The 13,079-nt window shown below is 45.7% G+C and overlaps 2 protein-coding genes and 1 long non-coding RNA gene across 3 annotated transcripts in view; 1 reads left to right on the forward strand and 2 right to left on the reverse strand.

Moving 5' to 3' along the window:
• Window positions 1-13,079, reverse strand: part of LOC309550242 (uncharacterized protein) — a gene marked incomplete at both ends in the record, with an annotated part of 302,087 nt that overhangs the window by 30,561 nt on the left and 258,447 nt on the right. The gene's annotated exons all lie outside the window — the stretch shown is intronic.
• On the reverse strand, window positions 1,766-6,022 carry LOC309550798. The gene is made up of 3 exons (XR_014225035.1): window positions 5,987-6,022; window positions 1,912-2,039; window positions 1,766-1,825 (listed from the first exon to the last, which is right to left on the reverse strand). It is a non-coding gene; the product is annotated as an uncharacterized lncRNA (long non-coding RNA).
• The window catches only part of LOC309548821 (uncharacterized protein), a 110,713-nt gene continuing 109,153 nt past the window's right edge, over window positions 11,520-13,079 (forward strand). The window contains exon 1 of the mRNA XM_082248759.1: window positions 11,520-11,627. Coding sequence (XP_082104885.1) covers window positions 11,532-11,627 — 96 coding nt within the window. The 5' untranslated portion in view covers window positions 11,520-11,531. The remainder of the gene's footprint in view (window positions 11,628-13,079) is intronic.

Consider the following 13,079-nt stretch of genomic DNA (forward strand, 5'->3'; position numbering starts at 1 on the left):
CAGCAGTATGTAATGTACAACATATAGTATATAGTGCAGAGGTCAGGAGTATGTAATGTACAACATAGAGTATATAGTGCAGGGTCAGGAGTGTGTATTGACAATATAGAGTTTATAGTGCAGGGGTCAGGAGTATGTAATGTACAATATAGAGTATATAGTGTAAGGTTTAGGACTCATAATATTGGTATTCAGTGGAACCATGTTTACATGAGACAAGTTGCAGAGGTCCCACTCCGCTGCCTCCCATCTCCTGAGACTGCACTCAGTGACTTGGGTGTTAGACTAAATAGACATACCCTTCCACCCGGCACAGCCATTATACAACAGAGCAAGTAACCTGGGCAAATTGTTCTGTCAGGGATCTTACTAGACCTGGGCATGGGGAAGGAGACCCAAGACTCATACCCCAGTTGCCTAGGTCTAGTATCACCTATGGTGAAAATCAACAAAAATCAACATTATGCTTCCAGCTGAACCCCAGAATCTCCATAAATCCAGTCTAGAGACATAAATTGAGTCTGCAGCACGGAGAAGGAATATTATCTGAGAGAAATACAGGAATACACCCAGTTCTTGCCCTACTCTGGTCCAATCGGTGATCAGTATGGGTGGAGGAATGTATTTAGTGTTAATGACCCACCTGTGCTGATCTCTGTAGGAGTGTCCTCCTCTATAAATGTCCCCGTTATTCCATCCTCCTCCATAGACTGCTGATCATCCCTCACATACCTCTCTTCTTCTTCTGCTTTAATCTCAACCTTTATATCTATCTGATCTTCACCCTAAACCAAGAAAAATAAATAAAATATCATTATAATATCACATTATAATCCACACATCATCTTAACAATTTATATTCTAAATGCTCCATCCCACCAACCTTGTAACATTGAGGGATGGTGTGATCTTCCTGTGTGGAATCCCGGGAATACAGAGGACGGGGACATCTCTCTGGTGGGTTCCTGGCATTAGGTGGCTCCTTCATATCCTTGTGTCCTTCTGAAAACTCCTCCATCACTCCATACTCCTCATCCTCCTCTTTATACTCTTCTTTAACAACAATATTATAATCCCAGAGGTTTCCACTCTGAAAGATATAATAAAGCATTAATTGTAACAAACATGCTGTGTACAAATTATAACTACCAATAATTGTCAGTCATCTACCTGATGATGGTGAGGGATGGTGTGACCTTCCTGTGTGGAATCCCGGGAATACAGAGGACGGGGACATCTCTCTGGTGGGTTTCTGTAGCTGGGTGACTCCACCATGGTGTCCTGGTACAGATCTTTGTGTTCTTTTAGAAACTCTGACTCCTCCATCACCTTATCCTCATCATCCTCCTCTTTTATCTCTTCTTTAACCTCAACTTTAGAATCTCTCAGGTTTCCACTCTGAATATAGAATAAAAATGACATCAATGGTAACAATGCAGATAATGTACAGATCCTAATGATACTATCAGTGATTGTTCCTCATCTACCTGATGATGGTGAGGGATGGTGTGACCTTCCTGTGTGGAATCCCGGGAATACAGAGGACGGGGACATCTCTCTGGTGGGTTCTCATTACTGGATCCATCTGTAGGAAACACACACACTGACTGAATACATTGTTTCTATGGGTTTATCAGATGATGGGGGATGTAGGTGGATCCTCCGTACTGCTCTCTCCTTTACAATAAAGTCTCCTCTTACCCGGTGATGTGAGGGGCGGCTGATTCTCCATCATGACGTCCTTGTAAAGATCCTTGTGTCCTTCTAAATACTCCCACTCCTCCATGGAGAAATAGACAGTGACATCCTGACACCTTATAGGAACCTGACACACACAATGATACAGTCACCATCCAGACACAACCCTTGTCTGTTACTGGATAATGTCCCAGAATTCCCAGCACCGCTCACCTCTCCTCCATGATATCTCTGGTGACTTCTAGAATCTTCTTTGTATTTCTCTATTCTATCAGGGAGGGAGGTGGAGGCAATGTGATGGTCATATGATCTCCAGACTTCACAGGAGGAAAACTCTAGATCTGAACACAAATAGAAAAATCTAATAATATTCCCAGTATCCTCCTCACCTCACCATTAGACATATGCCGGTTTTCGGTAATTCGATATATCGCGGTATTGCATAGCCACGGTATTGTTATTGTGGCATTTTTAAAATACCGAGTTTATCTGCTCCTCAGTCTGACTTGTGAATTGATACATTTCAGTGAGCTGGATGACTCACTCACACAGCTCTCCCAGTAACTATAAACAAAAATGTTTACATTGTATCTTTTCCTTCCCTCTGCCAGGGAGAAAGGAAGTTTAACCTCTTAAAGACTGGACCTTTCTCTGACACTTGTTGCTTGCAAGTTAAAATCAGTTTTTTTTTTTTGCTAGAAAAGTACTTCGAACCCCCAAACATTTTATATATATATTTTTAGCAGAGACCCTACAGAAAAAAAATGGCGATTGTTGTAATATTTTATGTCACACTGTATTTGCGCAGCAGTCTTTCAAACGCAATTAATAGACTTTAATGAATAAAAATAAAAAAAACGTAACAGTAAAGTTATCCCAATTTTTTTTTTTGTTACACAGAGAATCGTGATCTTTATTCCAAGCTAAAAAATCGTGATTCTCATTTTGGCCAGAATCGTGCAGCTCTAATATATATATATATATATATACACACACACACACACACACACGCATAGCAGCCCACATTACATTATTATATAGCCATCAAGCAGTGTCTGGCCTACCTGGTGATAACTGGTCCTGGCGCTCTGATCCGATGGCCTGGTCTTTAAAGGGGCAAATCCTTGCGATCCAGAAGTGGTTAAACCTGCAGGAGGACCGGTGTTTTTATCTATTAATGACTTTACTATTGCTTTAGGCCTGGTTCACATGTATGCGGGTTGGTGGTTCACATGTATGCGGGTTGGCGGTTCACATGTATGCGGGTTGGCGGCCCACATTTGCACAGGCATAGCAGCCCATTGATTTGAACGGGCTGCTATGCCCTCATTTTCCGCAGAAAAAAGGTGCATGCAGCATTTTTTTAAAATTCAGTGGCCTTGAAATCCATCCTGCTTTTGCACCATGCGACTAACCTGCAGTTCCTGCTCTGGCAAGCTTTCTGCATTTTTTGTATACGTGGGCACGGCATTTAAAAACAGTTTGCATGTGCAGCAACGGCAGGTAAGTCGCATGGTGCAAAAGAAGGATAGATTTCATGGCCACTGCATTTTTTTAAATTCTGCATGCACCTTTTTTCAGCTGAAAACGCAGGCATAGCAGCTCAAGCCCATTCACATCAATGGGCTGCTATGCCTGTGCAAATGTGGGCCGCCAACCCGCATACATGTGAACCGCCAACCCGCATACATGTGAACCACCAACCCGCATACATGTGAACCAGGCCTAAAGCGATAGTAAAGTAATTTATAAACAACACCTCCTTCAGGTTTAACCACTTCTTGACCACAAGGATTTGCCCTCTTAACCACTTGCCGACCGAGTACGGTAATAGTACTGCGGCAAAGTGGTTCGTTATCGTCCAGCCACGTAGTATTAACGTGACTGGACACTCCCCCTTCTGGGCGGCGCTTGCGCGCCGCCGGAGGCTCGCTCCCGCTGTTTTCATTCACAGCGGGAGTCGGGCCAGGGGAGGAGCAGCGGCGATCGCCGCTGCTCTGCCCCGATCGCCGGGGATCTAGTGTGGAGATCCGCCCGCTGTGTGTAAACACAGCGGGCGGATCTCCATAGTGACAGGGAGTGACAGATCGGACTGTTCAGCATAGCTGGACATCCGATCTGTCCATGACTCACTCAGGCCCCTCCCCCCCTACACGTCAGTAAGCACCAGGCATACATTAACCCCTCCCTCTCCAATAAAATTAACCCCTTCCCTGCCAGTGTCATTTTTACAGTAACAGTGCATATATATAGCACTGATTACTGTAGTAATGTCACTGGTAACCCCAAAAGTGTCAAAAATGTCAGTCAAGGGTCCGATCTGTCCGCCGCAATGTCGCAGTCCTACAAAAAAAATCGCAGATCGCCGCCATTACGCGTTAAAAAAAAAAACACCAAAAATGACAGAAATCTTTCCCTTTGTTAGTAAACGCAATAACTTTTGCGCAAACCAATCAAAATACGCTTATTGTGATTTTTTTTACCAAACATAGGTAGCAGAAAACAAATTGGCCAAAAATTTTTAAAAAATTGGTTTTTACATCTTTTTTGGGGGGAATTTCATATAAAAAAATGTTAAAAATATTGTTATTTTTTCAAAATAAACGCTCTTTTTTTGTTTATAGCGCAAAAAGTAAAAATCGCACAGGTGATCAAATACCACCAAAAGAAAGCTCTGTTTATCAGAAAAAAAGGACGTAAATTTCGTTTGGGTACGGCGTCGCACGACCGCGCAATTGTCAGTTGAAGTCGCACAGCGCCGAATCGCAAAAAGTGGCCTGGACGGAAGACAGCAAAATCCTCCGGTGGTAAAGTGGTTAATGACCAGGCCATCGGATCGGAGCCGAGCGCCAGGACCAGTTATCACCAGTTAGGCCAGACACTGCTTGATGACCTATTTTAGGCCTGGTTCACAGAGTCTGTACTGACTGACTATATAATAATGTGCATAAGTGAACCAAAGCCCCTAAATTCAGCAATGAAATTGAAGTGAGGTGGAAATTTAATAATTTAAATTTAATAATAGAATACCGTGATAATACCGTATACCGTGGCAAAACCCTAATCAATTAATCGCAGCATGAAAATCTGATACCGTCACAAGCCTACTCACCATTCAGGTTTCCCCTTTATTAAAGCCCCACCTCAGACTGAGGTATAATTTATCCACACAGGACCCCCACACTACGCAGAGTAAAAGCTTGTTGCAGGCATTCTGACATCATTACATACAACAAAGGGCCAACAGTCCCACTTTGCTAGTGAGGATGCCAAGGCTCCAACATCCTAAGAATATCAGAAAAAAAAGTAAGATGGAGGGACATTAGGGGAGGAGGATCTGTGCGGTCAGTGTGATGTCATAGGACATCTGGATGGAAGGACATTTGGATGGGGAGATTTGAGGGGCCCTCTACATGAGGCTCCCGTGCAAACCAAATCATTGTTCCCGGGTGCCTCCCACTTCTCCTAAACTGAAGAGTGAACTTTGACCTTTACCATACAGAAATCTGTCAGGAATGTGTGAAAGTAATCTCTCATGTGAGCAGGTGACGTACGGAGGAACGGAGTGTAAATAGCAGACAATTTTCTTCAGAGCTCCTAATGGTGGGGATGGATTTGCTGCATGCTGGTACCAAGTATCCACCCCCCCCCCCCCCCCCCCAGGGTCACTGCAGGTGTGGAGAAAAGCTGTGTAAGAGGATATGGTGGAGAGATGAGGAGGAGATCCAGGAATCAGGATAAAGGTCAGGACAAGCAACAGACGAGCGCATCCAAGAGATGAAGCTGGGGTCACTACACAGAAAATCAATCCAAGGAAACAACAGGCAGGACGAGGAATAGCAAGAAGGTGCTCAGAGACAAATGAGAATATTGCTCAGCCAATAGGAGATTATCTCAGCATGACTTACATAATGAAGGAGAGGAGGGGGAGGGGAGGTGACCATAGATACATGGAAATTCAGCTGGTTCAGCAGGGATCGCTCACATTTCCACCCATGTGTGGTCACTGCCAGATAAAAGTCACTTCATCAGCGGCTGCAGCCAATAGCTTCATCACTGATCTGTGTATTCTGAGAGCGGAGGAGCGCCCCCCATTGTCAGAATACAATAGTGCAGCAGGGAGGATTCCCCCATCTCCCTCCAATGTGTGGATGGGGGAATCGCCTCAGTTTTTTTCCTCTCAGTCCACTGGCTGAAGGATAAAACTGAACCATGTATGGCCAGCTTTATATAGCAGGATATATTATTCATCAACTGATCCCCCTGAAAGGGTTAATCTACGTATTACCTCCTCTGCCGCAAGATCCTGCAGTGTCTTCTCTCTCCCCGTTCTTCCAAATGTAATGTCATGTGTGTAGCTGACATCACTTCCTGTCTACCTGACATCACTTCCTGTCTGTACTTGACATCACTTCCTGTTTGTACTTGACATCACTTCCTGTCTGTATTCCATAGAGACTTCCTGTCTGGGTAGAAATGAGATCACCACCTTGTGGAGATCAGAGGAACTGCAGCTCTGAGAAACATCTGGTAGTGTGAACACGCCTTGTGCTGTGTGTGTATGTACTGTATATCCTTATAGATGGGTCATCTCCACTCCCACCAAGGGGGAGAGAAATATATTACTACTTAGTCCAGCCTTTCTCAACCAGGGTTCCTCCAAAGCTTTTGTGGAGCCTCTTGTTAGGAGGGTGATGGAGGTCTAGTGAGTGCACAATCTGGGTGTGAGCACCAAGAGAGCACGGATTGGTGTTTGGGGAAGGAGGTGTTTTGTAGTCCACTACACATGGTTTGCTGGAGCATATATTGAGATTTGGAGGAAGAAGCTGACACTCTATAAGAAGTCTTGTCTCTGCCAGCTGGGGGAAATAACGAGTGGGAAAACGAGTCGTTGAGGATTTGAATAGTAAACTCCTTCATTGTTCCTGGTCAGCTGGGGAAATATTGACTCCCAGACCTTCCCAGCCAGAAAACTGGTTGGAGGATTGGAATAGTAATCTCCTTCATTGTTCTCAGCTGGGAGTGTTGGGGGATTCATTGACTTGTACCCAACTTCACTTCCACAACAAACTCTTCTCTAGGAATCTATGAATTGGGGGATAGATTGTGTCTGTGGCCCCAAAATTACCTGCACTGGGTTTTTTACTGACATTTTCTGTTTCCTAATCCATTACGCTAATATCATGTGACATAAAACATTGGAACTACCACCATTTTATTCTCTAATAGGGAAATGGGTGCTAATAGACTGCAGGAGATCTGTGAGACACAGAAAGGGAAATGGGTGCTAATAAACTGCAAGAGATCTGCTTAAACATAGATAGGGAAATGGGTGCTAATAGGCTGCAGGAGATCTGCTGAGACATAGCTAGGGAAAAGGGTGCTAATAGACTGCAGAAGATCTGCTGAGACACAGCAAGGGAAATGGGTGCTAATATGCTGCAGGAGATCTGCTGAGACATAGAAAGGGAAATGAGTGCTAATAGGCTGCAGGAGATCTGCTGAGACATAGATAGGGAAATGGGTGCTAATAGGCTGCAGGAAATCTGATATGAAAAAAGGAAGGGGTTGAAAAGAACCCCACCAGAACATTATACCCACCCACCATAACATTATACCCACCCACCATAACATTATACCCCCCACCAGAACATTATACCCACCCACCATAACATTATACCCACCCACCAGAACATTATACCCACCCACCAGAAGATTATACCACCCACCAGAACATTATACCACCTACCAGAACATTATACCCACCCACCAGAACATTATACCCACCCACCAGAACAGTATACAACCCACCAGATTATTATACTCACCCACCAGAACATTATACCACCCACCAGATCATTATACCCACCCACCAGAATATACCCGCCCACCAGACTATTATACCCCCCACCAGAACATTATACCAACCACCAGAACATTATACAACCCACCAGATCATTATACTCACCCACCAGAACATTATACCACCCACCAGATCATTATACCCACCCACCAGAATATACCCGCCCACCAGACTATTATACCCCCCACCAGATCATTATGCCCACCCACCAGAACATTATACCACCCACCAGATCATTATACCCACCCACCAGAATATTATACACCCCACCAGAACATTATACCACCCACCAGATCATTATACCCACCCACCAGAACATTATACCCGCCCACCAGAACATTATACCCGCCCACCAGAATATTATACCCCCCACCAGAACATTATACCCACCCACCAAAATATAATACCCACCCACCAGAACATTATACCACCCACCAGAACATTATACCACCTACCAGAACATTATACCCACCCACCAGAACATTATATCCACCCACCAGAACATTATATCCACCCACCGGAACATTATATCCACCCACCAGATCATTATACCCACCCACCAGAACATTATACCACCCACCAGATCATTATACTCACCCACCAGAACATTATACCACCCACCAGATCATAATACCCACCCACCAGAACATACCCGCCCACCAGAATATTATACCCCCCACCAGAACATTATACCACCCACCAGAACATTATACCACCCACCAGATCATTATACCCACCCACCAGAACATACTATACACCCACCAGATCATTATACCCACCCACCAGAACATTATACCACCCACCAGAATATTATACACCCCACCAGAACATTATACCACCCACCAGATCATTATACCCACCCACCAGATCATTATACCCACCCACCAGAATATTATACCCCCCACCAGAACATTATACCACCCACCAGATCATTATACCCACCCACCAGAACATTATACCCGCCCACCAGAATATTATACCCACCCACCAGAACATTATACCCACCCACCAAAACATTATGACCACCCATCAGAACATTAGAACTATCCTCTAGTATTGAGTAGGTCTCACTTTTGCTGCCATCAAGGCAAGGACTCCACCAGACAAAGCATCACACTGCCTCCCCCAGGTTGAGTTCTTCCCATAATGCATCCTGGTGCCATCTTTTGCCCAGGTAAATGACGCACACACACCCAGTCGCCCACAGCCCTTGCAGCCCCATACACAACAAACTGCAATGCCCATTTTTTTACGTTTAAAAACAACAACTTCAGGGAAAACCTGCTTACTTGCTGCCAAATATACCCCACCCACTTCCAGATGCCATTGTAATGAGATAATCTATATTATTCACTTCACCTGTCAGTGGTCATAATTTTATGGCTGATCAGTATACAGTACATACACACACAGCACAAGGCCGTGCTCACACTAAGAGACGTTTCTCAGGGCTGCAGTTCCTCTGAGCTCCACAAGTTGGTGATCTCACTTCACCCAGATAGGAAGTCTCTACGGAATACAGACAGGAAGTGATATCAGATACAGACAAGAAGTTCCAGGTGAGAGGTGAGTCGGGAGGAAGTAGAGAGGAGACATTGTTGGAAGTGGCAGCAGAGAAGGTAATAAGATCTTATTTTCTATTTACACCCACTAACTCCCCCCCCACCCTGTCATGTCCGTCCTCTTCCTCCATAGTCACTGTGACGTCTTTTATCTCCAGCAGATGATGATACACACATATATAGTGTGGAAACCTACATTAACCCCTTCAGGGTTAGAACATTTCCCACTTTCGGGACCGGAAAGCTCTCTTCATTTTGGAGATAAATTCTAGTAATATGTTTCTCTAAACAAACAGCACTGACAATAAATAGAGAAGACAATGACCATCCTGACTAGAGATGGGCTCGGGCGTGTTTGAGTTTGCACGTACCCGATCCCGCCAGGAAGCCGACACTGCAATCACAGGCAGTGAGATATTTCCTGATCCGCAGCTGCACAGATCAGTAAATGTCTCACTGCCTGCGGACTGCAGTGTCGGCTTCCTGGCGGGATCGGGTATGTGCAAACTCAAACACGCCCGAGCCCATCTCTAATCCTGACCATACATGGCCTACAAAGGGCAATTATTACACAACACAGGCAGCAAATGGGCAATCATTACAATATGCAGCCAACACAATGATGGAGTGCAGGGGTCAGGAGTATGGAGCCTAGAGCCCCTTACATTGCTGGTCAGGAGGAAGAAAACATTTCCCAGCCTGCCATGAAGAATATGTTCAATCATTGGTGTCAGAGGGAGGAAAATACTGAGGGCTCTGAGGGAAGTATAGGATCTGAGGGGATGTGAGGGTTTAGTAAAGCTGGAAGACTTTAGGGGCCTCTGAAAGGGTAATGTATCTGAAGGACGCTGAGAACCTTGAGGGGGTAGTCAGGCTTCAGGGCTCTGAGGGAATAGGGGGCTGGAGGGCTCAGGGGACTCTAAGGGACAGAGGGGGGTCTATGATTGTACTTCCACCCCACCTGCACTTATTTTTCAGACCTTACAGAACTGGCAATCTTAACCATCTTATTGTCCCACTGGTCATGTGATTTGTTCTGGAATATTATGTAAGATGAAGAAGGGAATTCCTTCATTCGTTGGTGAGCACTTGTTCTTAGAAGAGTTCTGTTTCATCTGCAAACCAGCTCAGAAACCAAAAAACCCAACAGAGAAAAGGGAAATTCTGATCTGGCAGGCTGAGATGGTCCAAGGTCCTCCAAATGTAACAAATTTGAAACAGTCCAGATTAAATGTGTTCTCGTGGGGAGAGTAGTTCTTAACCACTTGCCGACCGCCGCAAGTACATATACTGCTGCGGTCAGCCCCTCACAGGCAAAGTGACATATCGGTACATCACTAGCCTGTGAGGCTCTGGGGAGTGAGCGCGCGCCGCCGGATGCGCGCTCCCGCTCGGTCACGATGTCCGCCGGTCACTCGCGATCGTCCGTTAGAGCGGGAGAAAGGCAGGCAGCTAATGTAAACAAGCCGCCTGTCATTCTCCCCTGTGTAAGAATAGTGATCATACGGTTCTACTATGTAGGACCGTTGATCACTGTTCCTACACCTCAAGCCACAGCCAATCACAGTTAGAAACATGCCCCTAGGGACACACTTAACCCCTCCCTCGCCAAAAAAGTTAACCCCTTCACTGCCAGTGTCATTTTACAGTAACAGTGCATATGTATAGCACTGATTACTGTAGTAATGTCACTGGTAACCCCAAAAGTGTCAAAAATGTCAGTCAAGGGTCCGATCTGTCCGCCGCAATGTCGCAGTACCACAAAAAAGATCGCAGATCGCCACCATTACGCGTTAAAAGATCGCAGATCGCCGCCATTACGCGTTAAAAAAAAAAAAAGAACAACAAAAATTACAAAAATCTTTCGCTTAGTTAGTAAATGCAATAACTTTTGTGCAAACCAATCAAAATACGCTTTTTGCGATTTTTCTTTTTTTACCAAAAATATGTAGCATAAAACAAATTGGCCTAAAATGTTAAAAAATTTTGATTTTTACATTTTATATTTTTGGTAACTTCATATAAAAAAAATGTGAAAAATATTGTTATTTTTGCAAAACTGACGCTCTTTTTTTGTTTATAGCGCATAATCAAAAAATTGCACAGGTGATCAAATACCACCAAAAGAAAGCTCTGTTTGTGGGAAAAAAAGGATATCAAATTTGTTTAGGTACAGTGTCGCACGACCGCGCAATTGTCCATTAAATTCACGCAGTGCCGAATCGCAAAATAGGCCCTGGTCAGGAAGGGGGTAAAATCTTCCGGGGCTTAAGTGGTTAAATGTACAGCAACTCTCCTATTACCACCCTCAAATCCACATCCTATTATTGTGTGACCAATACCATCCAAATAATTCTTACTTTTATTTCCCAAAATGATCTATCTACAAGGAGACCTGTATAGATAAAATGATGGCACCAATGAGGATGGAGGAGGACCGGAGTCACATGACTGAGAAGATACTAAACCTCACCCTGGAGATCATCTACCTGCTGACCGGAGAGGTGAGGAGGATTCTGGGAGGTCACATGACATCACTCGTATCTATATTAATAAAACACAGACCTTACTGGAGAGGTGAGGAGGATTCTGGGTGGTCACATGACATCACTCGTATCTATATTAATAAAATACAGACCTGACCGGAGAGGTGAGGAGGATTCTGGGAGGTCACATGACATCACTCATATCTCTATTAATAAAACACAGACCTGACCAGAGAGGTGAGGAGGATTCTGGGACTCTAATATGATATTCTTATGGGTTGTTCAATACAGAGATTTCCGCCTCTGAAGTCAGGAGATCAATTGACCATCACAGTGCCTCCATGTGACTCCCTAAAACCTGAGAGACACAACATGCAGAAGATTCTAGAAGTCACCAAGAAGATAATGGAGCTGCTGACCGGAGAGGTGAGCGGTGCTGGGAATTCTGGGACATTATACAGTAACAGACAAGGGATGTGTCTGGATGGTGACTGTATCATTGTGTGTGTCAGGTTCCTATAAGGCAAATTCATCGGGGGCCGCATCAGCAGTATAGTTGCCCGCAAGGGGGCGGTGGTATCTGTAGTTTTGGCGTGTGCTGGGTACGGAGAGCGGGGTTCAGGAGTGCGCTGCGCATGGAGTGCGGGGTTACGTGCGGAGTTTTGGCGTGCGCTGGGTATGGAGTGCGGGTTCAGGAGTGTGCTGCGCATGGAGTGCGGGGTTGCGTGCAGAGCTTTGGCGTGCACTGGGTACGGAGTGCGAGGTTCAGGAGTGCGCTGCTTATGGAGTGCGGGTTTAGGAGTGCGCTGCGCATGGAGTGCGGGGTTGAGTGCGGAGTTTTGGCGTGTGCTGGGTACGGAGTGCGGGGTTCAGGAGTGCGCTGCACATGGAGTGCGGGGTTGCGTGTGGAGTTTTGGCGTGCGCTGGGTATGGAGTGTGGGGTTCAGGAGTATGCTGAATATGGAGTGCGGGTTCAGGAGTGCACTGCGCATGGAGTGCGGGGTTGCGTGCGGAGTTTTGGCGTGCGCTGGGTACAGAATTTGTGGTTCAGGAGTGCGCTGCGCATGGAGTGCGGGGTTGCCTGCAGAGTTTTGGCGTGCTGGGCTCAGGAGTGCGCTCTGCTCCCATCCTCCCACCTGCCTCCACAGCCCTCACCACCCCCCCCCCAAAAACCCCCCCAAAAATCTCTCTCACATCTGTGCATTATCCTACCTTCCTATCTGTCCCTGCTCTGGTACAAGCCCTGCCTGTGTATTGGGCAAAAAGCCCGCTCTCAGGGTGCAGCTAGCTGACAGGAAAAAAAAAGGCACTGACACTAATAGCCGGCGCTGCTAGAGGGACTGAGGAGAGAGAGCTGGAGATTGGCCGGCCGGTCTCCAAGGAGACATCTCACGCTCCCTCTGTCCTAGCAGAGCCGGCAGATTGAGCTGTGTGCATGCCCGGCCAGCCGGCCGCGCATGCTCACAAACA

The sequence above is a fragment of the Pelophylax lessonae genome, assembly GCF_965119305.1.
Source record: "Pelophylax lessonae genome assembly, chromosome: 3".
NCBI lineage: Eukaryota > Metazoa > Chordata > Amphibia > Anura > Ranidae > Pelophylax > Pelophylax lessonae.